Source organism: Sceloporus undulatus, chromosome 2, assembly GCF_019175285.1.
Source record: "Sceloporus undulatus isolate JIND9_A2432 ecotype Alabama chromosome 2, SceUnd_v1.1, whole genome shotgun sequence".
Taxonomy (NCBI): Eukaryota; Metazoa; Chordata; class Lepidosauria; order Squamata; family Phrynosomatidae; genus Sceloporus; species Sceloporus undulatus.
Genome location: NC_056523.1, coordinates 301130671 through 301157655, shown reverse-complemented (window position 1 = coordinate 301157655; position 26985 = coordinate 301130671). Strand labels below are relative to the sequence as shown.

General features: G+C 41.8%; 2 protein-coding genes across 2 annotated transcripts; both read right to left on the bottom strand.

The window, feature by feature from the left end:
- Positions 1-793: 793 nt before the first annotated feature.
- On the bottom strand, positions 794-14066 carry MCIDAS (multiciliate differentiation and DNA synthesis associated cell cycle protein). Its single transcript, XM_042447829.1, has 7 exons — positions 13932-14066; positions 11896-11971; positions 11195-11280; positions 5862-5934; positions 3107-3324; positions 1949-2059; positions 794-1213 (listed from the first exon to the last, which is right to left on the bottom strand). The coding sequence occupies exons 1-7, from the start codon at positions 14064-14066 to the stop codon at positions 794-796; spliced, it is 1119 nt and encodes a 372-aa protein (XP_042303763.1).
- Positions 14067-19133: 5067 nt separating this feature from the next.
- On the bottom strand, positions 19134-25910 carry CCNO (cyclin O). The gene is made up of 3 exons (XM_042448143.1): positions 25502-25910; positions 22150-22335; positions 19134-20025 (listed from the first exon to the last, which is right to left on the bottom strand). The coding sequence occupies exons 1-3, from the start codon at positions 25823-25825 to the stop codon at positions 19546-19548; spliced, it is 990 nt and encodes a 329-aa protein (XP_042304077.1). The 5' UTR covers positions 25826-25910; the 3' UTR covers positions 19134-19545.
- Between the last annotated feature and the right edge of the window lie 1075 nt (positions 25911-26985).

The window sequence follows — 26985 nt, the reverse complement described above, 5'->3', positions numbered from 1 at the left end:
TATATATATCCTTAAACAGGTGTCATTTAAACCAATGTGATCCAATTTTAGTAATAAAAAAGGCTAGGTCATACCTACATCATCATCATCATCATCATCATCATCATCATTGTTGTTATCATGCTTTTCTCCCAAGTTTGGGACCCAAAGCAGCTTATTTAAACATTTCAATTGAGAGGACCTGTAAGAAAGACTACCCCTCCCCTGTTTTCTCTATTGATATGTTCAGTTTCCTGCCATTAATCACCAGAAACCAGGGCTGCAAAGTGAAAACATTATTGGTGGGTCACTTCAGCAAGAAGGAAGTGCCATGGCTCCGTAACAAATCACATACTTTGCATGCAGATACTCCCAGGTCCAATCCCTGGAATTTCCATGTAAGAATAAAAAAAACTTTCTGCTTCAAATCCTGAGGAATTGTTGCCAGTTGGAGCTGACAACAGGAGGATAAATGAACTAATGGTCTGATGCAATATGAGGCAGCTTCCTATGTTTCTAAGTTAGACATGGCCGAATTATGCAGTTCAAGTATCTACTCATGGTGACAAAAGAGAATGAAAAAAACATTTTACTTTGGATCGTGTTTAAAAATTATGAGAGAATGGCAGCTCTTTTTCTTAACAGAATCCTTGCCTTTCGTCACTATTAGTAACATTGGTTTCTATCAGTTAGCTGTCAACAGCACACAACACAAGATGCCTTGACAGCTCTAAGCATGGACCTTAGTGGAGCTTTGAGAAGAAGTCAGTGGAAGATGAGACAAGTGTAGTTAGCTGATTGCTTTGTCCTTAAATCAGCTAGGTACCCATCTAAATTTATAACCCCCATTAGTTGTCCTGACAGTAAACGCATTGCCTTGAGGGAAGGCCAGTGTCCGGATATTACAATGCTCTTTGATGGATGTGCTGAAGGAGACACTATCCTCCAGTTCGCTGCCACTCATGTCCAGGGAGCTATGGCTGCTGCATGTCTGCAGTCCCTGGAAAGCTCCATACATATGGATTGCTTCATTCTCCCCACGAGGGCGCTTCGGGCCTCTGTCATCAATGGACTGCAAGGCTGCATTGCATTTGTCCGATATTTCTCGCAAAATTTCATTCACTTCCATGTCATCTTCTTGCTCAGCAAGGGAAACATGCTTGAGGCTTCTCTTGTTGGGGCCATTGATGAGGGAAATATCTAGGCTTTCTTTGCAATGCGGAATCATCAGCTTCTGCCAAGCAACAAAAAAGAAGCACTATAAGTTGTTAGCTAATATATATACAAATATGAAAAAAGTGTGATTTAGGAATGAGAAGATCTGTAGTTGGCTTCTTCCTGCTTTTCCTATCTCTAAGTCTCTTCAGTGTAGAGTTTGTTTGACAGGAAAAATGTGCATATCCCTCCCCCATCACTGCATCAATTAGCACATCAAATTACAGTGTATGTGTACACATTTTAGAAATCTGTACAGTGTTCTGCACATTTTTTTCACATGTCTGCATGCTATTAAACATTTCTCCATTTCACAGAACAGAATACAAGCTCAGAAATTTATAGATTTCAAGCACTAATTGCATCCAGTTCCATGTCCAATCTGGGAGATGTGAAATTAGAAACGCTTGTTTCATTTCATTTTATTTTAAAAATCCTCATTGGAATAATTTTCTCACTCATCCCTAGTGTGATTAACAGTGGCTCTTTCTGAGCAAACAGCACCCTCTACAGAATTAGCTGCTGAAAGTGCTAATATACTTAACCAATCTGCCATGATTAACCACTGATTTCTAGACGATCAGATGATTGCAACTCAGCTTTGCACCTGTTTGCAGATGACTGTGTCTCTGGGCAAGCAGAGAGTCAATTCCCCCACTGTACAGCCGCAACAGGGTTCAGTTGTTGGGTACCACGGTCAAACACACAAAAAGATACAAGGGGGAACCACTTGGAAAGATATTTTAGCACGTACATCCAGCACAGAGGCAAGCTGTTTTGCTTGGCTGGCCAGTTCCTTCAAATGAATGTTCCTTTCTTTCAAGGAAGCAATCTCTTCTTGCTTTTGGGTCAACGTCACTTGAAGCTGTTGAGAAATCAATAGTGTCAGTGTGAAATCCTATAGGGGAGTAAAAGTCACTAGAGCACACTTGACCTATGAAACCAGGTGCTGACCCATGTGTTGTGATTTTTCAAATACTTAACCAATAACCCATTTTTGTTCATGCAGGCAGATATCAAGATAAAGAGGATGATCAGGTCTCTGGGAGACCAGTATACTTAGCTAATTGGCTCCCTTGGTAGATTACTGAAACATGCAGATTTGCCCTACAAGAAAGTCTGCATTACAGCATTTGTCCCTACTCGTTTTTATTATCAAACCTTCACTATATTGATGTGAGTATAGATTTCTCTTGTTGAGGGTGGAATGTTTATACTGCCGCTTTGAGTCCCATTGTGGGAGAAAAGCAGGATATAAATCAAGTACAAACAGACCAGAGTTTATGAAAGTTATTTTTTTGGCCTCTAAATCTTACCATCCATACTGGGGTGAAAGATGTAGTCCAAAAAGTAATATATCCACACTCTGGACAGCCATTTTAGGATAACAATGTGGTAAAATGCCCCTCATAGCCCTAGAGGCTGTTGGAGGGCATTGGAGGAACAAAAAGCCTGGTGTTGTTTTGTGGAGCGTACCCCCCCCCCAAGAAGGTCTTCTCCTGGCATAAGATGATCAGCTGTGGCCCTTAATCAACACTATTTCAATATAATCCAACTTGTGCATTTTACTGTGTTTAAGCTCAGTGTGACATTCATCTTACAGTCGGACCTTCTTATACATGGATTTTTTATACACGGATTCCAGCATACACGGTTTGAAAATGTTCCAAAAAAGTATAAATTTACCTTGATTTTCCATTTTTTATAAGGGACATCATTTTGCTATGTCATTATATTTAATGGGACTTGAGCATACACAGATTTGTTATACACGGGGGATCTTGGAACCAAACCCCAGCATATAACAAGGGTCCACTGTATTTCTAGGCAGATCACTTAAGACATCTGCTGCAAAGTGGACACTCAAGGAGGTGTAAATCCAATTTTCTACATATTTACTTGGTTGTTGTACCTGATTATTTTCCACAAGTGCATCCCCCAGTGCTTTCTGGTTATGATCTGCCAAATCTTTCCAGTATTGCTCAGTAGAAGAAAAGTTTTCTCTATTCGTCTGTGAGACAGGATCAACCTGAGAAGACTGATCAAGGCAAGGGCTGAATGGTCTTTCATCATCCACAGAAAAAGAAAAGTCAGCAGAATCTATCAGAGGAGGCATCAGAGAGGATGAATCTAGGGAGACCAATAGCAATCAAATTATATGGCTGACTCCTGCAATAGATATACTGTATACACATATTTTTGGTGTTGCAGTGTTTGGATCTGGACTGAAGGCCAAACTAGACATGAAACAGAAAATAGAGATTACATTTTGCTATGTTTTGTTTGAGCTACAGCAGTGAGGGACAAGTCCCTGAGCTGGAGAAAAGGTGAGGAATAAATAACATAATAAATGCAGAAAGCAGGACAACCCCACCAGCCCAGCTCAGAAATCATCTTCCAGTAGTTATTCCAGTAGACTGAAACCAAGAGAGACGAAACCAATAGGATCCTTCCACTAACTCTCCTGAACAGCTGCTACTTTTTTCCATCTTCCCTTTTTACGTTACGTCTTTTTGGGTTGTAAGTATAATAGTAAGGACAGTCTTTTATTGACAGTACATAAGCTGTAGAAAGCCAGCTGATGTAGTGGTTTGAGCACTGGACTATAACTCTGAAGACCAGGGTTTGAATCCCCACTCAGACTTCGAAACCCTCAGAAGGAGGCAAAGGCAAAGCCCCTCTGAACAAGTCTTACCGAGAAAACTCTGTAATAGGTTTGCCCTAGGGTCATGGTAAATTGCAAACAACTTGAAGGCACTACAACATAAGCTGCATAGGGAGTCATTCAAGCCGAGAAGTGAGATAAAATATTTTAAATAAATAATAAAACAGAACAAGGTATGAACCCTACAGGACTATTTACAAAACCAAGAAAGGATTTTAACTCTTTGCCATTCTGCTATTAGCTGTGGATCTCCCTCTGTTCCCTGCAGAACCAATAACAGGCTGGAGGAGAACAATTTCACGTCAGGCAAAGAGGACACAGTACTGTTTGTTGCTGTTGTTGTGTGCCTTCAAGTCATTTCTGACTTATAGTAACCCTAAGGCAAACCTATCATGGCATTTTTTTGGGGGGAGGCAATATTTATTCAGAGAAGATTTGTCATTGCTTGTCCCTGAAGCTGAGAGGCTGTGACTTGCCCAAGATCACCAAGCGGGGAATTGAAACCTGGTCTCCCGAGTCGCAGTCCAACACTATTCCTAGCTAATTTACTCCCTCTCCCTAGCTGTATTTGCCTTTCATGCAAATTATCAGAAACCCAGGATTTCCTAAACCTCAACTTAATTGAAAACATCAAAGTAAGTCCCATCAAAATTAATACAGACATCTGGACAAATGCATTTAGATAATGATGAACCCTCTCCTACAGAAAGACTCCACAACCATCTCCTGATTTTGTGATAACATACAGTATCACAGTTTGTATTTGTTAATTTGCTTTTATGTTGCACTCACAACTTTTAATAAAACATTTTTAAAAAAATAAAATGTCTAAGAAATATTAAGAAAACAGAATCATAGAGTTGGAAGAGACCACAAAGGCCATCCAGACCAACCCCCTGCCATGCAGGAAATCTAAATCAAAGCATCCCCAACAGATGTCCATCCAGCCTCTGCTTAAAAACCTCCAAGAAGGGAGACTCCACTACACTCCGAGGGAGTGTGTTCCACTGTCGAACAGCCCTTACTGTCAGGATGATCCTTCTAATGTTGAGGTGGAATCTCTTTTCCTGGAGCTTGCATCCATTGTTCTGGGTCCTAGTCTCTAGAGCAGCAGAAAACAAGCTTGCTCCCTCCTCAATATGATACCCCCTCAAATATTTAAACAGAGCTATCATATCACCTCTTAAGTGTGTTTACTCAGAAGCAAGCACTATCCCACTACCATCACCACCCCAGTGGAGCAGACTTCAAGCTGTGCATCCAGAAAAGGTTCAAGAGCATTAAAAAATCTTGACACCCCCCCCCCCATAAGATGTGACATTGGGAGGTTGGCAATTTAAGTGCCATGGGAAGGGGATGATGTTTTGGGATAACAGGGTTGAAGGAGACAAGTTGAACATCTCCCTTACACCATCCCTGTAGTAAACCAGCACCATGTTATCAGGGCAAAAGATATAGTTAAAATACGCACCTGGACAGCAGGTGTCCCAAGGTGTTGAATCTCATCACTAGAGGTAGGGCTGGATATATATATCCCCCCCACCCCCAAATTAGAAGATATACTCAGCTTTCTAAGGGCCAGCCCTTCTGTTTCCTATCCCATGGAATTCCTACTCACAGGATCCCGTCAGTTGGATCCCTACTCCCAGATCCTGGTGCTCTTTAACTCTTTCCACTTACTTGTCTTCCTATTCCTTATCCATCCATCCACCCCAGTCCAGTGCTCTTTCTTGGACTGCATCTGCACTGTAGGAATAATCTGGTTTGACATTGTTTGGCTCAAAGCTATGGAATTCTGGTGCCACAACAAACTACCATTGCCTGAATTCCACAGCACTGAGCTATGCCATTTAAAGCAATGTCAACCCGGATTATTTCTGCAGTGCAGATGCAGCCTCTGAGACTGAATGACCAGATGTCCTAACCCAGCAGCCTTCCAAGGGCTTCTTCCACTGTGAGATGTTCAACTAAAGTTTAGGTACTAAATTTTCTGAATACTTGCCAGAGATGAAGCTATCCACAGCATCGCGAAACTCCTGGAAGTCAAAGTCAGGCTCAGGCTGCAAGCAGATGCTCTGAAATATAAAACGGGGGAATTAGAGAAATCCTGCCCAGGTCTGGTGTCCTCTCTTATTATGTTTTGGAGTGTAAAACCTTGAGTTGCATGTTGTTGCTGTATGCCTTCAGGTCATTTCTGACCTATGGCAACCCTAAGAGGAAACTCTCCTGGGGTTTTCTTGGCAAGATTTTCCAGAGTTGGAAGATACCACAAAGGTCATCCAGTCCAACCCCACCCGGCCATGCAGGATTTCTTCAGAGAGGGTTTCCTTTTGCCCTCCTCTGTGACTGAGACAGAATGACCAGATGTCCTAACTGCAAAGGGATGACAAAGCACCATAAAAATGTAGGACAGTCAAGAAAAATGGAGGACATGACCAAAGAAAAACAATTAATTAGTAATTATATTATTAAAAACACTAACATAAATATAAATTCATGCTTCTTAACCATGCTCCATTGGGAATCTCTTCTGGACAGAAGGTTGAAATGTAGGGCATGTCCTGGAAAAGAAGGACCTCTGGTCATCCTGAATTAAAAACAGTAATGTCAATTTTAAAAAGTGTGCTTCTTAGTCATGCTCCAAATGGAGGACATTGTGGAATCCTTCCTGGACAGAAGGTTCAAAAATAGGATGTGTCCTGGAAAAGGAGGATCTCTAATCAACCTGAGCTAGAAACACTAATATAAATATAAACCAATGCTTCTTAGTCATGCTCAAAATGGAGGACATTATGGAATCCTTCCTGGACAGAAGGTTGAAATGTAGGACATGTCCCAGAAAAACAGGACTTCTAGTCACCCTAAACCAAACAGACAAATATAAATTCATGCTGCTCAATGATGCTGAAAATGGAGAACATTAGGGGAAATTCCTCCTTGACAAAACGCTGAAATGTAGGACATGTCCTGGAAAAGGAGGACGTCTGGTCACCCTGGATTAAAAACACTAATATAAATAAAAATCTGTGTTTCTTAGTCCTGCTCCCAATGGAGGGCATTGGGGAAAATCCCTCCTGGACAGAAAAGGTTGAGATGCAGGGCATGTCCTGAGCAAGGAGGACATGTCCTGGACACCCTGGGCTGAGAGAGTGTGACCTGTGCCCCAGATCCCCCAGTGAGTTTCCATGCCTGAGCATGGGAGTCCTAGTCCGACCCAGTCTAGGGCTGAAACCACACAGCGCTGCCCCACCTGGAAATCCTGCTGCCAAGCCAGTCGATGGAGGCTGCAAGCATGTGCTGCCATCGCGAGGAAGAGCAATGGGAGTCAGTGCAGTCAAGGAACAATCGCAGAAGGGAAGTCAGACTTCATGCAAACTTTTTTGGCAGTAGCTGCTGATAATAGTTCCTTTTTAGGGCTCAGGGCGGGAGCTGATTGGCTAGCCCTAGGAGCCAATCAGATTCCTCCCAGCTTTTAACAAAAAGGCAGCAAGGAGCCTGGATGAGGGAAAACAAACTCAGTGTGAATCCAGGGAAAACGGAAGTACTGGCGATTGGTTCCCCGGCCCCGGGTGGTGAAATTTGTCATCCGGTCCTAAACGGGGTCACGCTCCCCTTGAAGGACTCGGTGCGCAGTCTGGGGGTACTCCTTGACTCGTCGCTCCAGCTGACTTCGCAGGTGGATGCGGCGGTTAGGAGTGCTTGTTATCAGCTTCGGCTGATACGCCAGCTGCGCCCCTACCTGGATCGTCGGAACCTTGAAACTGTTGTACATGCTTTGGTAACCTCTCGTTTGGATTTCTGCAATGCGCTCTACATGGGGCAACCCTTGTACCAAACTCGGAAGCTACAGCTAGTGCAGAACATGGCAGCCAGATTGGTCACTGGTAGTTCCAGGACAGACCATATAACTCCTATTTTAAAAGATCTTCACTGGCTGCCTGTTCGCTTCCGAGCTCAATACAAGGTGTTGGTTTTGACCTATAAAGCCCTAAATGGCTTGGGCCCAGGGTACTTAGAGGACCGCCTCTCACCATACAATCCGCCCCGCACACTCAGATCATCTGGGACAAATCTGTTAGAGGTCCCTAAATTTCATCTGGCAAGGACCTCACAGAGGGCTTTTACTGTTGTTGCCCCTTTATTGTGGAATGAGCTTCCCATAGAGCTCCGCTCCTCTGCATCACTTGTTTCTTTCAAGAAACAATTAAAAACACACTTATTTCAGCTGGCTTTTTCACTTTAGCTTTTTCACTTTAGCTAATTGTGTTCTTTTGTTCTGCCCCATTGCTCTCTGTCTTTTGACTCCATAATTTGTAAATATTGTCGCTTATTTAGCCCCTGTTGAATGATGAATGTGTATGCTTCATTTTCTGTTCTGTTTTATGTTTTATTTCCTGTTAATATCCCCTAGTAATGTCTTTTAAATTTTTATATACTGATGTTTTAACTGTATTTTTTGTAAGCCGCTTTGATCACTTTCGTGGAAAGGCGGGATAGAAATAAAGATTATTATTATTATTATTATTAATCTTGCAAATGGCATTGAAAGTTGATTTTCTCGGCTGTGGTCCAAAACACACTGCAGACATAATCCAGTTTGAGATCGCTTTAACTACCCAGGCTCAGTTCTAGGGAATCCTGGGGACTGTATTTTATTGTGGCACCTGAGCTCTCTTGACAGAGAAGTCTCAATGTCTCACAAAACTACACTGCCCAGGAGTTCCTAGCATTGAGCCAGGATTATTTCTGCAGTGTGTTTTGGACCAGCATCCACATACCCTACCCTACCTTTCCATACCATACAAATATTGTTTGTTGTTGTTGTTGAGCCCTTGAGTTGACTCTGACTCATGGTGACCCTGTGGAAGAGACATCTCCAAGAATCCCTATCTTCCCCTGCCTTGCCCAGATCCTGCAAGCCCTTGCATCCACTGTGGTCTTCCTCTCTTTCTTCTACCCTCTACCATTCCTAGCATTATTGTTTTTCTTAGTGATCCATGCTTTCTCATTATGTGGCCAAAGTACAATAGTCTCAATTTGATCATCTTAGCGTCTATGGAGAGCTCTGGTCTGATCTGTTCAAGAACTCATTTGTTTGTCTTCTTGGCTGTCCATGGTATCCTAAGTACTCTTCTCCAGCACCACATTTCAAATGAGTTGATTTTCTTTCTGTCTGCTTCCTTCACTGTCCAGTTCTCACATTGAGACATGATAATTGGGAATATAATGGCTTGGGTGATTCTACCTTTTGTGCTCAGTTGTATATCTTTACTATTCAGGAGCCTCTCTAGTTCTTTCATAGTTGCCCTCCCCATTCCTAATCTTCTTCTTATTTCTTGGCTGCAGTCACCACTCAGATCTGGAATTCTTTGGTCTGCTCCATTAGCCATCCTATGTTTGCAATATGGTCCCTGGTGCCTCTTTCTTTCCTGAATCCTACCTTGTTGTTGTTAACTGCCTTTGAGTCAGTCTTAACCCATGGCAACTCTGCGAATGAGACATCTCCAAGATCCTCTGTCCTCCACTGGTCTGCTCCTGCAAACTCAAACTCTTGGGCCTGTTACAGACTGTCAAAATAAAGCTGCTTCGGGTCTCTTTGGAGGTATGCTATTTAAATGAAGCATGCATCCTAAGAATCCGGAAGCTGCACCAAAGCTGCACTCCGGTGCTTAGGAATGAAGTGTGGCTTTGGTGCGACCTCCGGACTCTTAGGACCCATGCATCATTTAAATAGCATACTTCCAAAGAGACCCGAAGCAGCTTTATTTTGGCAGTCTGTAACAGGCCTTGGTCTCTTTAATAGAGTCCATCCATCTTGCATGCAGCCTTCTTCTCTTTCTACTTCCCTCTACCTTTCCTAGCATTACTGTTTTTTCCAGTGATTCATGCTTTCTCATGATGTGTCCAAAATACGACAACCCGAGTTTTTTCATCTTGGCTTCTAGGGAGATTTCTGGCTTGATCTGCTCCAGGACCCATTGGTTGGTCTTTTTGGCTGTCCATGGAATCCTTAGCACTCTTCTCCAGCACCACATTTCTAATGGGCTTATTTTCTTCCTACCCTCCTTCTTAACTGTCCAGCTCTCAGATCCATACATGGCAATAGGGAATACAATGGCTTGTACAATTCTAACTTTTGCGCTCAGGGCCTGCACCTCTGGAATTTCTCTCTCCATGTATGGTTGGATTCTGTGTTGCAGATTTCTGAGCACAATTTTGCTTACATGTGAAATTAATGCTATGGTCCTATAATTGCTGCATTCTTTTCTATTTCTTTTCTTGTGTATCGGGATATATATCTATCATTTCCAGTCTGTTGGCCACCTCTTTGTTTTCCATATTTGCTGGCATATGTAGTTAACACTATAGTTGCTTCTGTCTGTAAGCATTGTAATAGTTCAATGGGGATTTCATCCATTGCTGGTGATTTATTTTTTCCTATTTCTCTTATTGCATCTTCACTTTTTAGAATTTGGGGTTCATCTTCAAATGGCTTTTCATTCATTTTCTCATCTGTTTCATATAGCTCTTCTGGGTATTGTTGTCATCATTTTTTATTTCTTCATGCTCCTGTATTATGTTTTTGTTCCTTGTCACAGAACATCCCTGCCTTTGGTTTTAACTTCCCCTTGATTTCTCAGATTTTTTTAAAAAATAGGTTTCTCATTCTTCCTTTTTTGTTGGAATTCAAAGATAGCCATGTTAGTCTGTAGTAACAGTATGTAGAAAGATCTTGTAGCACCTTTGAGAGTAACTAAATGTAAGTACTGGTGAAACGTCTGCTAGAACATGGTCACGTAGCCCCAAGAACCCTCAAAAAACTATGGATGCCAGCTATGAAAGCCTTTGACTTCACATTGCAAGAAAGAAGTTGACAGCATGAGCATTCATAGACTAAAGTCTACTTCCTCAGATACATTTGCATTTCCAAATGTATCTGAGGAAATAGAGTTTAGTCTATGAAAGCTGATGCTTGTAACTTCTTTCTTCCATTTTTCCTGTTATCTTCTATTTCTCTGCATTGGTTATTATAATAGTTCTCTTCATTCTTGCGCACTAGATGTTGCACAGTTGCATTCATTGATCTGGCTTTGTTCCTGCCTCCCATTACTTTTGCTTCCCTCCTTTCTTGAGATACCCTTCGTTAAATTGCAAATCCCAAAATTCTGTTAGATTTGGCCATGGTTGTTAAAGTGAAATCATAGCTCTATCGCTGTGCAGTGTGAAAGAATCAAACAAACCAAAATCATACAGTTGCATGCATCACAATCCCACATCAGTTGCATGCCAAGCTCCAAATAAATGAAGATCACTTGGTGATGGGCTGTTAATTACCTGTGGAGCTGTAGAGACTCTAGCAGCCTCCTGCTGAAGGACTGAGGTGCAGTCAGCTAAATCTTGCCAGTCGATGGTAGCAAATGCTGTGAAATGGAAAAGGACAAGTCAACCGAAGTTCAGGATAATTGGAGATGCTTTAAACAGCTGAAAGAACTACAATCTGGCAAGAAGCAGGTGAGAAAGCACGCAAGGAAAGAGTGGGTTAAGTGTGTCAGTGAAGTCAGCTTCTGATATGATATATAATCATGATATATAATCATCAAATGATAGATAATCATCAAATCACCTTGATATTATGATAAATAAACATTAAATGATATATAACCATCACATGATATATAATCAATAGTAATTATTTCAGATTAATTCTTTGAGAGTCACTATCACCCTTTGGGTTACGTAATACAAAGAAATATTAGAAATTGTCCCTCCCCAGCCAAGAAAAACAAAAGCAGATGTTGTTGGAACCAACCAACCCTCCCATCATCCTTGCCCTGACCAGCTGGGGCTTTTGGGAGCTGGAGTCCAAAAAGAGCAGAAAAGCCCCTACAGGTTCATCATTCTTGACTGAAAAACCAGTCATTGTCTTTACAAAGGGATAGTTAGGATGTATTAGTTAAGAAGTCGTTAATGTGTGATTTTTAAAACAAAAATTGCTAGTTATCTGAAAATTTGTGCAGATTTCAAGCCGAACTCACCTATGTCTACAGAGTCCGGAGGGGGGTCATTATAAATGGCTATTGGGTTGCTTCTGGTTTGGATCTTCCTTGGGACCTGGAAGTAAAACACGTTAAGATCCTAAGGTTGCCCAGTTAGATGGGAGGAAGACCATTACACTCCATGGTGGGTCTTGCTTCTGAGTAAACACACCTTAATACTTCATAGCCCTTTTGAACTCTGAGAGCTTTGTTACACCTGAGTGCGACATGGTTAGGATTGTGTTGTGAGAGCATCTATGACTTGGGAGCTGAATGTCATTTGTAAAACAAATAAATGAAACGTAAAACAGTGATTATCCAACTTTAGTTCTCCAAGCATTTTGGATTTCCCCAACCCCAGCCACCTTGGCCAATAGTCAGGAGTTCTGGGAGCTGAAGTCCAAAACATCTGGAGGACCAAAGTTAGGGAACCACTGATCTAAAGTATAAGTTGTGGGGGCTTCAGGCTGCCCAGGAAATGACTCCCTTCTCTCTAGTATTAGTTGGCTGGCATCTACAAGAAGCTCTGTATACCTCAGAGATACTCCTTTCTTTAGTTCCCATCTTCCTCTGGCTGAATAGGGAATACAGTGCATCCTTGGTATCCACTGGGATTTAGTTCCAGGAAACCTTTCCAACTCATGGATACCAAAATCCATGGATGCTCAAGTCCCAGGAAATGCAATGGCATAGCAGTGATGCCCCTTGCATCAAATTACAAAATCAAGGTTTATATATAGAACATGCATACACATACACACATTCTAGGAGACAGTGTGGCCCAAAGGTTAGAGCAAAGGTGTAGCTCCCCCCCCCCAAGTTTTTGGACTAGAACAGAGGGTACAGTCAGCTATCCATACCCAAGGATTTCTTATCTATGGATTCAACCATGCATGGTGTGTGTGTGTGTGTGTGTGTGTGTAAGTAAGTGTATGTGTGTGTGTGTGTGTGTGGAGAGGGGGGTATAGTCATCTTGCCATATTTACTGATTTAACCATTTACAGTTTGAAGAGAGGGGGGTACAGCCATCTCTCCATATCCATAGATTCCTTATCTATGGATTTAACCATTTAGTTTGAATATACACTCATCCCTCCATATTTGTGGCTTTGATTATTCACGGATTTGATTAATATGTTCCCTCTAAGAAAATCTAGGTCCTTTGGTGCAACTCTATGGTCAATTTTAACTAGAAGTTGCACTGAAAGGCCTAGAGATTCCTAGAGAGACCATTCCATTAGGCCTTTGTAACTCCTCCAGCGCAGTTCTGCGGTCAGTGTCTGTCAGATGTTGACCACAGAGTTTCACTGGAGGACCTAGAGATTCCTAAAGAGGTGTCCTTTCAGGTAAAAGCATGGTGTTTTTGCTATTTGTGGTTTTTCCACATTCAGGAGGGTCCTGTGCCCTTGACCCTAGTGAATATGGAGGGACTATTGTGTGTGTGTGTGTGTGTACATATATATGTGTGTGTGTGTGTGTATGTGTGTGTATATATATATATAGAGAGAGAGAGAGAGAGAGAGAGAATATATATATATATATATATATTCAACTTGCAAATATATGTAGAGAGATCTTGTATATTCTCTACATATATATATATATATGCATATATCACATACACATATTGTATGTATATATACACAAAATATAATGCAGACACGTTATATATATATATATATATACGCACACATATAATACACACATATTATATAGATACATATATACACACACATATATAATACACATATTATATGTGTGTGTGTGTGTATATATATATATATATATATATACACACACACACACACACAATACACACCCACCCTGACTGTACCCTCTTTTTCTGGTCCAAAAATGAGGGAGGAACTCCCCCCTTGCATATTATTATTATTATTATTATTATTATTATTATTATTATTCTACCTTAGCTTCCCCTTGTAACCCTCTTAGAGGCTGCTTAGCGCTGTATGAGGCAGCTGCTAGTAACCAGGGCCAAGCCCCGAGTGGCCCCCCTCCTGCCTCTAGTCTCCACACACCTGCTTCCCTGCCGCCTTGCCCGGGGGCTTCTTGTGGCTGAGCCTCTGGGCCAGAGCCTGGACCCTGTTGGGGCAGAGGTCTGCACAGGCTCGCCTCCCCGGCCCTCCTCCTCCTCCTCTGCTGGGGCTCTGCATGGCTCTTGCTGCTGGCCCTGGGATGCTGACTGAGAGAGCAAGGAGGGATGGAGAGAGGGAGGGATGCCTGCTGGGCTGGGGCTGGCTCTGGGCGCCTTTGGCAGGGCAGGGAGGCGGGTTTTTGCCTAGTGCTTGGCACCCACAACAGCCTGGCAACCACAACATCAGGCTCCCCACCAAAATTGCGCCTTTTCCCTCTGCGTTGGCGCCTGAGCTCAGCCCTCTCTCTCTCTTCCTTTCTCTCTCTCTCTCTCTCTCACTCAGAGTCAGGTTGCTGCTGAGTGCCTTTCCCCGCTTCTTCTGGGCTTTTCTGGGGAGGCTTCTTCGGGAGGGGGCTTTGGCATTTCATGGCCGCCCTCTGAGGCTGAGAGAGTGTGACCTGCCCAAGTGAGAGACCCTGCTCTCCAAGGCTCCAGGCACCCTGCTCCACTCGGATGGCCACACACTCCAGCCCTCGGCTGCCTTCTCCCAGAAGCTGACTCCAGGGGAGCTTGCTTCCAGGAGTTTAGACAAATTACTTGTTTGGCCATTGCTATCTTGATGATGATGATGATGATGATGATGATGATGATGATGATGATGTGGGCTATCACGGGGAAAGACTTTGATCAGGCATCTTGCTTCACCCACAGCTTGGGAAAAATCTCTCACTAGGTAACACTGCCTAATAGTAGTAGTAATAGTAGTAGTAATAATAGGGTGGGCTAAACAAGGAAAAAACTTGTTGATCAGGTGTGTCTCAGGGAAATCTCTTGCTGAATAACGCTGTCCTGCAGGAGATGATGATGATGATGATGATGATGATGATAGTGTGGGCTAGCCAGAGGGGAAGACTTTTTGATCAGGCGTCTTCCTTCAGCCACAGCTTTGAGGAAATCTCTCATTGGGTACCACTGCCTTGCAGTAGATTATTATTATTATTATTATTATTATTATTCATAGTAATACTGACTGGGATCAGGCATCTTGCTTTAGACACAGCTTTGGGGAGATCTCTCACCGTCACTGGCTTGCAGGAGATGATGATGATGATGATGATGCCATCCACAGGATCCTCAGCACTCCTCTCCAGCACCACATCTCAAATGAAACTGATTTTCCTTGTGTTTGCTTTTTTCGCTGTCCAGCTCTCACATCCATGTATGGTGATGGGGAATATGACAATTCTAGCTGTAGTGCTCAGTTTGTATCTTTAGATGCACCCCTAAATCCCTAAGTGGAATGTTCTCAAGATGGGAGCTTTAAAAACATCCTTACGCATCTCTTGTATGGGGATAGCTTACACATGAATGAACATTTCTTGATACGTGGGTGCATCTGCACTGTAGAAATAATGCAGCTTGACACCACTTGAAGTGCTGTAGCTCCATGCAATGGAATCCTGTGAGCTGTAGTTTTACAAAGTCTTGAGCCTTCTCTGCCAAAGAGTGCTGGTGCCTCATATGTAGGATGTTGCCATGACACTTAAAAGTGGTGCCAAACTGCATTATTTCTAATGTGTAGATGTAACCTGTAAACTACTTGGACTAGATATACAGAAAAATAATTTTTCATGAACCCCTGTAAAAAAACTCACCACCACAAATAGAAAACCAGCACAGAAGGCAAAGGGTTGTGTTTTGCCTCAATTTGCGTTTTCAGTTTGCATAACTGTTTTATTTTGCTTGTTCATTTGTTTTAACATGGAACACTTATTTTAACATCATAAAAGACGATTTGTGGCAAGATGATGAAACCTAGGTACCAGACATTTGGCATCCTTACCAAGATGATAACAGTGTGCACCTCAGGATATTTAGTCTTATTTGTTTAAAAACTTTATGAATTTTAATATGTCAGTGCATTTGAAGGCTGCAATCCCGTCTTCAGTCACCAGGTAGCAGACTTCCCAAAGCAGTTCACAGATTTTCAGTCATTACGGCTTGAAACCAAGAAAAAAGAGGAGCAAAGTTAGATGTGTTCTCCAGCTCACATGGGCATGGAGTTCAGACCCATAACTCATATCATGGCAGTGGGTATGCCTAGGAGACCTAGTGGCCATAGTTTTACTCAGGCTGGGCACAATATACTGTATATAATTTTGACATGTGTTTGGGTTTGTTATGTAATTGGTCTGTCAAATGAAGGGTTATTATAGCTTAACTGAAATTATCTTCTTCAGTCATAAATAATCTGAAGGCGCATAATACATTCCATCACATCCGCTTCCTACCACATGGTTACCAGAAACATCATCCATTTTTGTTTTTCACAATATTTTTATCTGAGGTGTTGTTTTGTAATGTGTTGTTAACGTTGCAAAGATGATGACAATGATGATGAGTACAACACCATCAATATACATGTTGTACAAAAATCAGACAGTCCTGCCAAAGACATTGTTGTTGTTGTTGTTGTTGTTGTGTGTCTTCAAGATGTCTCCAACTTATGGTGACCATAAGGGAAACCTATCATAGGGTTTTCTTGGCAAAATTTGTTCAGAGGGAACTCTCCTTTGCCTTCCTCTGAGGCAATGTTTTTGCTGTTGTTGTTCTTGTTGTTGAAGTTGTTTCTGACTTATGGTGACCCTAAGGTGAACCTATCACAGAGTTTTCTGTGGGCAAGTGTGTAATTCTCTAAATGTCCCCCAGTGGATTTCCAAGACTGAGTGGGGAATTGAAACCTGGTCTGCAGAGTCATAGTCCAATACCCACATCACTGCACCACACTGCTTCCAAAGGCATACAATCCAATTAAAAGCATGTGTTTTTATGCTACTGTCATTAAGTGATCGGCATGAACTATCTATGTCTTAAGAGAGCCAGTGGTTTAAGCATTGGACTAGGACTCTGGAGACCAGGGTTGGATTCCCACTTCTGACATGAAACTCACTGGGTGACCCTGGGCAAGTCACACTCTCTGAAAGAAAACCGTGGCAAATCTTCTTGAAACAAATCTTGCCAACACCGTGATAGAGTCATCATAAGTCATAAATGACTTGAAGGCCCATAACACACACACATCTCTTTCTTAATTTCTTAAATTGTTATGAAAGTTGATATAATTTTTAAATAAATAATCAGTCATCTTTCTCTTATAATGTTTAAATTTGGGTAATCTCTAGCAGGGTCAAGTCATTTCCAATTTATGGTGATCCTAATGTGCCCCTATCATGGGATTTTCTTGGCAGGATTTGTTCAGAGGGGGTTTGCCATTGCCTTCCCCTGAGGCTGAGAGCATGTGACTTGCCCAAGGTCACCACAAATAAAATATTCCCATGGTTTAAAAATCACCACAGCTACCTGGATGGATATTCTGCCAAATGATGATAAAGGAAACCTCCCAAAAGGTATCATAAAGACGTAACGTATTAAAAGTTTTTTCAGTGTGATGCTTTAAGACACTTTAAGAGTTTGATGATGACTGGAGCTTTATAGCAGAGCACAGAATTTTGAGAACAAACCTTTACACAATGTAAAATGGGAAGCATATCCAGCAAAAAAGCATGTAAATTTTCTTTAGTGTCACCTACATTTTTACAGCAAATGAAGCCATTGGGGTGTGTCTATGCGTGTTGAAATGGGTATCACAAGGAGAGGGGGGAGTGCAGTATATCAGGATCATCTCATACATCTGTTATAAAGAAAAGCTACACCAAAGAACAGGTGGCCTGTGTCCTTTTGTTAAAAGTGCCAGGCTTTCATTATACATTTTAAATAACTGTCTGGAAAAAGGGTAATGGATCCTGTCATGACTGATGTGGCTGCACTTTGGTAAACTCTGGTGAAAAGAAAGGTAACACCTTTTCCATTTTTCACTTTGCAGACACACTACTTGCTTGCTGTGTAACTGCAAAATGCTTAAGTTCCAAACTGGACACTCCAAATTCATGTCCTCTTATAATAAAGGAATATGGAAAGCTTGAGGTACCCAGTACTACAGGGATGTAGAAACATTACTATAACTGGTCAGTCTATCTGTCAAGTGTTTTCTATGCTGAGATTTATTCTCTTCAGGGTATCAGACAGAGTCTCACATCATATCCTACCCCATCCGTTTAGCAGAGCATGGGTAGAACTTGGAGAGAAAAGGAGAACTTGGAGAGAAAACCCTAATCCTTTCCCTGGATTAGGGTACTGCCTGCCTGTTCTGATGCAAGGCTGGCTGGGTGGCTGACAGGAACACTGCCCTTTGGGCTGGGGACACACTGAGCATTTTTTCAGGTCCCACTTGTTTTAGTATTTGGAGAGTCCAAAACACACTGCAGAAATAATCCAGTTTGAGACTGCTTTAACTGCCATGGTTCAGTGCTAGAGAATCCTGGGAAATGTAGTTTATTGTGGCACCAGAGCTCTTTGACAGAGCGGGCTCAATGTCTCACAAAACTAGTTCCTAGGATTTCCTAGCATTGAGCCAGGGCAGTTAAAGTGGTCTCAAACTGGGTTGTTTCTGCAGTGTGTTTTAGACCTATGTTTTCCACACCTCCAGTTTGTGGTACACAAAAGAGAAGATGAAGCAAGTAGTTTTATGTATAGTTTGAACATCCCATTACAGAGCCAGATCTTAGAATGGAGAGTGTTTCAACCACAGTCAAATAGGGTCTGTGTGGAAGGAATGGTGGAAGACTGGTGGGTCTACTGGGGATGCTCAACCTTCCCTTCCCCCACCACTTTTCTCCATAGAATCACAAAGTTGGAAGAGACCTCAAGGGCCTTTATTCTAGCTTGCTCCAAGGCTAGAATAAGTTTAGATGGCAGAAAATCATCATGAAAATGCAAGGGGGAAAGAAGCAAGTGGTGAAAGAGATCAGCATGCCTTCTCCCATTTGGTATTTTTCTGCTTGAAACCACTTTTTTATGCCTTTCTGCTGCCATAATCTACAGTTAAGATCCTAAAGCTGCAGTCATAAACATACATATTAGTCAATAAGCACACTGAGCACAGTGGGACTTACCTCTGGGACAGAACAAATTATTTTCTATGTGAGGTCACGTAATGAGTTAATTTTCTCAAGAGAGCAAACAGAAAATAATGTAGCATGCCTTTATAAATAATTATTGATAGACACTTTATTAGATAAATGCACTTACAATAACATAGTAGTTCCTATGGCTTAGCAATAAACTATCATCTCAATAAATAAATGTAGGCATAATATATACACTGTTTACAAGTCCAGTTATTTCAAATAATATCAGTGCAATATACAAGTCTACTGTGCAAAATAGAATCTGAAATGATGTTTAATAGATTAGAGAAGCTACTGCTTAATTGATTATATCTTAAATCAATATTATAGCTTCCAGAGCTATTACATATAAATACCATGTAGAACTTGTTGAAAAGACTGAGTAAAAGTACAACATGAATACTGTTACTTTAGAGGTATTACAACTATCAGTGATACTCCCATACATGCACTGGCAAAAAGGAAAAACTCTTTCCAAATGCATGTTCACACACAGTGTTTCAAGTATTTTTGGTTGGTTGGTTGGCTAACTCATTTTTCTAAATTCAAACATTGGTCTGAAATCTCAGGGGGTAGTACCAGAGGCAAAGAATCCTCATTCAAAGACACCAGTAAGTGTAGCTTGTCCAGACAATCTTGTATAACTCCCTCTGGATAGTCACTTAACTTCAAGTCCAATGGTTTCTGGTGCTGCAACATCTGATCTGCCAGCCCCAAGCAGCAAATTGCCAACAAGGAAGGCATGTATTTGTTAAAAGCGTAGTCAGCCAGACTAAGTTCAGCCACACCTTTTGCCAGAGCTTTGGCACTGTTGGCCTCCCAGGCGTCCGCCTCACATACTTCCATCCGCATATGGGTGAAGTATTCCAGGAAAAAACTAACAGTGGGGGCTGCCAGGTTAAAATGAAGCTTGTTTAGAATGATGCACTCTAGGTTGCAGAGCTGCTGGCGAGAGAAAGTGTCACAGCAAAGGGCCAGGAGCTGTTTTACTTTGGGTGGGTGCACTTCCACCTGAAAGACACACATGAACAAACACTAAGGCACAAGCCTGTAAAGTGAAAATAATCCCTAAAGCTACCTCTAAAATGTACCCATGCTACTAACAGCTGTTACATTAAAGTCAAAGGTGAAACATTTCTTATTGCCCTTGCCTTTAGTCTATAAATAATTTATCAGATGCAATTTAACCAAACCTAAGTATAGGTATACATCAGTTAACAAAGTAGACGTGTGCCTTTATTTGTTTTTTTAACATGTTGTACCCTATCTTGAGGAAAAGTGGGAAATAGATGATGATGATGATGATGATTTCTTTGATAGAAAATTTGGTACCAGAGGCAGAAAAAACATGGGAAGAACAGGGATAGATTCCTACATCACAAAAGAGAAGAGTAGTTCAACGTGTTTCAACCAACTTTTTTATTCAAATCTAACAATATGCACATGAGAAACAAAACTTTCTGATTAGGTTAGCCCTGAACAATAAGCAAAGAAACATATTTGGAAACTTCAGAGACTGCTTGAAAAAAACTTTCCAAAATGCACTCATGATATTTTTTTTTCTTTCTTTCACTAGCCTCCACTTTTCGTATGATTTCCATTTTGTTGGCCAACCTTACAGATCTATAGATTTTTTTAACCATGGTAGCATGGTGAGGTACACTTATCTGCTTTCCCCATTTCTCTTTGCTTTGCTGCTCCAATAAAGGATTCTGGAGGCAACTACTCTTTACCTTGCCCCTTGCTGGCATGGGCGGGTTCCACACCACCCAAAAGTAAGTGCTCGGCACGTACTAGGGTTGGGAAGGGGCGTCCTTTCTGGACACCCCAACCCTAGTACGTGCTGAGCATGTACAAAATGGTGGCGCCCATTCTACATGGGTGCCGCCATTTTGACATAGCGGACGCTTAGCATCCGCATGTCTCAGCGCCATTATGATGCCGCAAGTGCGCCAATGGCGCTTTGCGGCATCATAATGGCGCCGCAAAAAGAAGCCGCTTTTTGCAGCTTCTTTTTGCTGCGCAGAGGAGCCGTGCAGTTTGTCTGCTGCGGTTCCTTTGTGCAGCAAACACTAGCGCCGGCAGACCACCCTTTTGGGCGGTCTGTAAAGCGCCATATACACTAGCTATAGTAGGTTCAGCTAGAGCAAAATCCCATTATTTCCCATCTTAATCTGGGAACCTGTGCTTCTCTTTCACCATCTTCCCAATGCTGATACTACTAAAAAAATGCCCTGCTAGTCAGTGGATAAGGAGAAAAAGGAGGGCTGGGCATGCATTAAAAGACTTTGTAAAAAGAAGTTTCTTCTTAATTGTTGTATGCCTGTATTGGATGCAGTACTAAGCATATGCACAGTTCTATTCTGTTCATATCCATTAAGGCTTCACTTTGCCTATAGGGGCCATTTCATTTTTCTGAAAGTTGCTGCCCATGATTAGAGCAGAAGTGCAGAGTGCATCAAGGAAGGATCGCTGGAGTACAGAACAGAGTGCACAGATCCTAAAATATGCTGACTTAAGAAAGTTAATGGAAGGAAAATTCTCCATTCTTTCTTCCTCAATTCAGCAGCCCATAATCTATGAAAAGCCACACAAGAACCAGGAGAATCTTCCTGAACAAGGATAAGACACTGAGGACACAAAATTTCTCTGAACTTTTCAAATTAATGGTAGCATCCAAGCCTGATTTGGTGTGATTCCATCACATTCCCAGCAACCCTTCACACCCCATCCAACTTTCTTCAAGACAGTCCCTGGCTCGAAGAGAGGCTTTTCTGAGGAAGGGAGCAGCTGCACAGCAATGTCAGAGACAACTCAATGTAAGGTTGCAGACATTGTGAACAGAGTCTCAGTATCAGGTATACAAAACAAAGTCTTAAATCATTGAGAATTTGATAAACTGACTTATTAAGTTCAATGAATTCAATGAATCTTTGACTGTAGAGACTAGCAGCCATTCAATTTAGCCCAAAATAAAGTAGATTCATTTATATTCAGGAGCCTTTTAATCACCATGGTTCATAATTTTCCCTTCTCTTACAGCCGAGCTTTAATAAAGTTTGCCTTTCACTTTTTTCCAGCCTCTAATACAAATCATAAACCTACCAATAGGGAGGATTTACTAAATTCTGCTACCTGTTTGCAAGAGATGAAGAGTGAGGTGACCCCTAAGAGTTGGAAGCAGTCTGCAGCCACTGGGGTGGTAGTGAGGAAGCGGTCTAAAGTGTTTACAGCCAGACATAAAGATTCAAAAGAGAAGCCAAAGTGTTTGTGCACTGGAATGAGCCAGCTGATCAGTTTGCACCGAGCCTCTGCAGTTATCTGGGAAGACAAGAAAAGATTGAGAAAGGATGTTAGTCAACAGTGAAACCTAGAAGCAGCCACATGTGTGTTACGGGGTATAAATAATGAGAACCAAAATATTAGCATGGAATTACTTCAAACACTTGAGACATTTACTTTACTAGACTCTTGATTATTTCATGATTAACATTGCCTTAGAAATAAGTAAGCATGGTGTACAGATGCATCTGAAATAATATATTAATTTTCTTCCAGTGCATGCAATGACTTTTGCAATTTCCTAGTGGCAGGGATCCAAAAGAACTAAGCTATCCTAAGAAATATCTGGTCATGTGATGGATTTTATTTATACTTTCCCCTCTAAGAAATAAGGTTTTTACATGTTTGTGGTACTACTGATGTGTAGGTGACCTTAAGTCTTGCATGTGCAAACAGGAGTTAGAAATAAGGGACTGAATATATTTTGAACCCGGATAGATAAACTTTTTAAATATGGAAGAAGAACGAAGCACACATTGGTCTTCCTAATGAGAGTATATCAGGAACTGAATGATGGAGATCTGCTGGCACTGCCCCAGTACCTCCCTCATGGAAACAGTACATCAAATCTGAGGGATGACAGAAGGTATTTTAAAAAAAGGACTAGTAATATGTTTCATCTGTCTGCATATCACCTTCTTAATCATATATGTTCTCTTTCTGAAGCACCTCTCCTACTCCAGGGTATTTGGTTTACTTACAAGGGAAGGTGGAAAGGCTAGTGTTGGTGATTTAAATACCTTGGTACCTCTGGACTCTGTTAGCTAAGAGAATTGTGGCCACTGTACAAGAACAACAAAGGAGTTAATAATCTCAATTGCAAAACAGCAGTGCTACTAACTTCACCTTCCTGAACACAGGTATTGCTACTGATTAACAATTTTAAGTGTAACCAATACTTTGATGCTATCATTAAACAGTGGCAGTATTTAATGACAATGTTAGTATCTGGAAAGTTTTCATTTTATTATTACCACCCCATGGACCATTTTATATGATGGTTTATAGAAAAAGCCCATATATACCCACTGGGTGAAACTGATGCTGAAGTCTGTTTTTACACAGCAAGTACCCGATGCCTATATTATGCAACCAGACACACACACACACACTTAATTATTAGAAGTGCCATAATATTTTTCTCTTCCATTCTTGTAAGGAGAGCCTTGTACGAAAAGTGAAGAAAATGCCAATAAACTTGTATTTACAGATACCAAAAAAAATGGTATCTTCTCCACTTTTGTCTTTGTGGCAAAATTAGTAAAGTACCTTCAGATCCTGAGATTATGAAGCCATCCATTCCCTGTTGTTCACTATTGTTCTGCTAACTTCAGTATCATTAATCTGCAGGAAGTGGTTGAAACATCTAGCAAACTAGAAACACCATGCATGCAGCTTTAGAAGTATTTGATTTTCAATCACTTCTTGATTTAAATGTTAATGGGAAAGCAATGTGCTGGGAGTAAAATAAAATCACAGAGGGCAAAAACAACACAGCAGACAGCTGCAACCAGACAGTTATACAATTGTATGTACAGTACTGGGAAAAATGACAGGGCATGCAGTAAATTACAGTAGCTTGCAAAGAAAATGATATTGTTGGATCTGAAATTTGGGCCATATCTTCTTAGTTATAATGTCTAGATGTGAACCATAACAGTTACAGCTAGCACCCCCTGCTTCTTAGTCTGCAATCCCTTTCAGTCTCATCCCACCTCACCTGACAATCAGTTTTCCCCACTCAGTCTCTGCTCATCATTTCTACATCTCCCTCATGATCACCTCGCAGCTACTACTTTTTTGAAAGCAGACTTTATACAAAGCTCCCCTTCTTATGAGTTCCTTTCTTCCTGGATTTCTTTGAGAATGTATAGATTATGTATACTATTAAAGGCCAATGTTATGCCTCTTAATCAAAAATAAAAGACCAGCATGAGAGCCAGTGTGGTGTAGTGGTTTGAGTGTGGTATATAACTTTGGGGACCAGGTTTCGAATCCTGGCTCAGCCATGGGAACCCTCTGAGTGACCTTGGCCGAGCCACACTCTCTCAGCCTCAGAGGATGGCCATGGCATGTCTCTAAAGAAAACCCCACAATAAGTTCACCTTAGGGTCGCCATAATTGGGAAAGGGCTTGAAGGCACCCCACAATCACAACAAAAGTCGGATCCTAGAATCATAGAGTTGGAAGGGACCCCAGGGCCATCCAGTCCAACCCCATTCTGCCATGCAGGAACTCACAATCAAAACATTCCCAACAGATAGCCATCCATCCTCTGCTTAAAGACCTCTTGGTCTAAAATATAATATAAAAAACTTTAATTTATATCCCGCTTTTTGTTTCCACAATCAAAGCGGTGTACAACCTTTAAAAAATACAATATATACAATTCCCCCCCTTAAAAAAGGATTAAACAATTCCATCCATTAAAATTACAGACGATAAAAATCTAAAAACAATACTGCAGAGTCTTTGCTTGTATGTGACTCTGGGGGGAGCCTGACATGTTTAATTTCTGAGGAAGTAGACTGAAGTCTAGGAAAGATCCTGCTGCCAACTTCTTCCTTTCAGTTAGTTTCAAAGGTGCTACAAGAGCTCTCTACATCCTGATTCTACAGACTTACATGGCTATATCTTTGAGTTCTACCGTGAATACACACACACACAGTCATATATATATATATAAAAACACACACATATAATATTCTCATATCATATATATATAATATACATTTATCCATAATATATATTACAACACCACACGTATATACATATATATGTATACACAGAAAGACAGACATATATATATATACAGTATAATTCAACCCTGAATGGTTGAATCTGTGGCTATGGAGGCAGGCTGCCCTGCAAGGTGGCAGAATCCAAAGACATAGCCGTGTTAGTCTATACAATCAATAGGTAGAGAGATCTTGTAGCCCCTTTGAGACTCACTGAAAGAAAGAAAGAAATTGGCAGCATGAACCTTCCTAGACGTCGGTATATATGCATTCAGCTCCCTCGATCTGGAGACGCCCCACTCCTGTTGGAAGCATGGTATTTGGTGAGTATCGCCTTGGCCCTTTCCGCCGCAGCGCCACAGTGCCGGCTCAACCTCCCTGCTCCTCCTCCCCTTTCCCTTCATTACTTGGGGCTGCTGGGCGAGCGGGTCCCGGGGCTGGAACTTGCCCTCCAGGGCCTTCCTGAAGCGGTACCAGCTCTGCCCGTAGTCGCGGAAGGCCTGCCTGTCCAGGGGGCTGAGGCCCGGAGAGGAGGAGGAGGCCCGGTCGGAGGGGAGCCTCTTCCTCGTCGTCGTCGTCGTCGTCTTGCTTCTCTTGACCGGGGCCCTGAGCTGCTGGAGGAGGCCGCCTCTGCCCCGTTCCTCTGGGGTCAAATCTTCGGCTGAGTCTGAGCGGCGCCTCTTGCCTTGAGGGCTCCCAGGATTGGAACCCAGAGCCTGGCTGGTGACCATCGTCCTCTGAGGCTCCCTGGCAGCCACAGGGGAGCAGCTGGAGGAGGAGGAGGGACTGGGGCTATACAGTATTATACCTGGGGAGAGGCCGCCTCCCGCCCCTGGGCCCGCCTCAGGCATTGCCTCCCCCGCCTCCTGGCCTGGCTCCCCAGCCGCCTTTTGCTCTGCTTTCCCGGCCTTTGGCTCTGCGTCCTCTCGGCCCCCTCCTCCTCCTCCTCCTCCTCAGCCGGATATGGTCGCCATATAATTCTCTACCACAAAAAATATGGAGGGCACGAACAACTAAAAGCTGGCAACATTAACACCTTTTATAAACAACAACAACAACAACACATTACTACAAATACATGCTTCTTATGGATTCAAAGATATATAGCCGTGTTAGTCTGTGGGATCAGTCTGTAGAGAGAGCTCTTGTGGCCCCTCTGAGCTCCAGATAGATAGATGATGATGATTTTATTATTGTTGTTTATTTTTATAGATACAAAACATACAAATGATCAAATCAATAAAAATAAAACCTGCCAATGCCCTACAATCTACAAAGTAGATATAAAACAACAGGTAATAATATAAAATAGAATTGGTTAAAATAATAAGCAGGCATCAAGGGATAGATAGAGATATATGTATGTCACTGGTATGTGAGAATGTCAATTCAAATTCAAAATCCTTTGTGTATGGAAATGAAGTAGCTCAGTTTATAAGCCATTTTTATTTATTGTTGATATTGATATAAATATAAATATTCAAATACATAGCCACATTAGTCTGTAGAATCAGTACATAGAGAGATCTTGTAGCACCTTTGAAAGTGACTGAAAGAATGAAGTTGGCAGCATGAGCAGCTTTCCTAGACTTCAGTCCGCTTCCTCAGATGCAATTGGATATAATAATAATAATAATAATAATAATAATAATAATTAATAATAATAATGTAGAGAGTTTATTCAGAAGGGGTTTGCCATGGCCATCCTCTGAGGCTGAGAGAGTGTGACTAGCCCAAGGTCACCCCTGTGAGTTTACAGGGCAGAGCCAGGATTCGAACCCTGGTCTCCACAGTCTTAGTCCCAACGCTCAAATAGTGCCTCCAAAACACACCCTTCAGGTCCTGTGGAAGCCAGGGTGACCAGAGGTCCTGCTTTCCCACATTTCAACCT

Bases quoted from the DNA above. Each gene is read 5' to 3' on its own strand.
- MCIDAS (XM_042447829.1), bottom strand. From the start codon at position 14,066: ATGCAGAGCCCCAGCAGAGGAGGAGGAGGAGGGCCGGGGAGGCGAGCC. The intron at 11,972-13,931 runs GTGTGTGGAGAC...TTTTACTTCCAG, and splicing joins GCAAGGCGGCAGGGAAGCAG to GTCCCAAGGAAGATCCAAAC. The intron at 11,281-11,895 runs GTGAGTTCGGCT...TCCATTTCACAG, and splicing joins TCCGGACTCTGTAGACATAG to CATTTGCTACCATCGACTGG.
- CCNO (XM_042448143.1), bottom strand. From the start codon at position 25,825: ATGGTCACCAGCCAGGCTCTGGGTTCCAATCCTGGGAGCCCTCAAGGC. The intron at 22,336-25,501 runs GTAATGAAGGGA...TTGTCTTCCCAG, and splicing joins CGCTCGCCCAGCAGCCCCAA to ATAACTGCAGAGGCTCGGTG. The intron at 20,026-22,149 runs GTAGCAGAATTT...TGTGTCTTTCAG, and splicing joins TCTTCATCTCTTGCAAACAG to GTGGAAGTGCACCCACCCAA.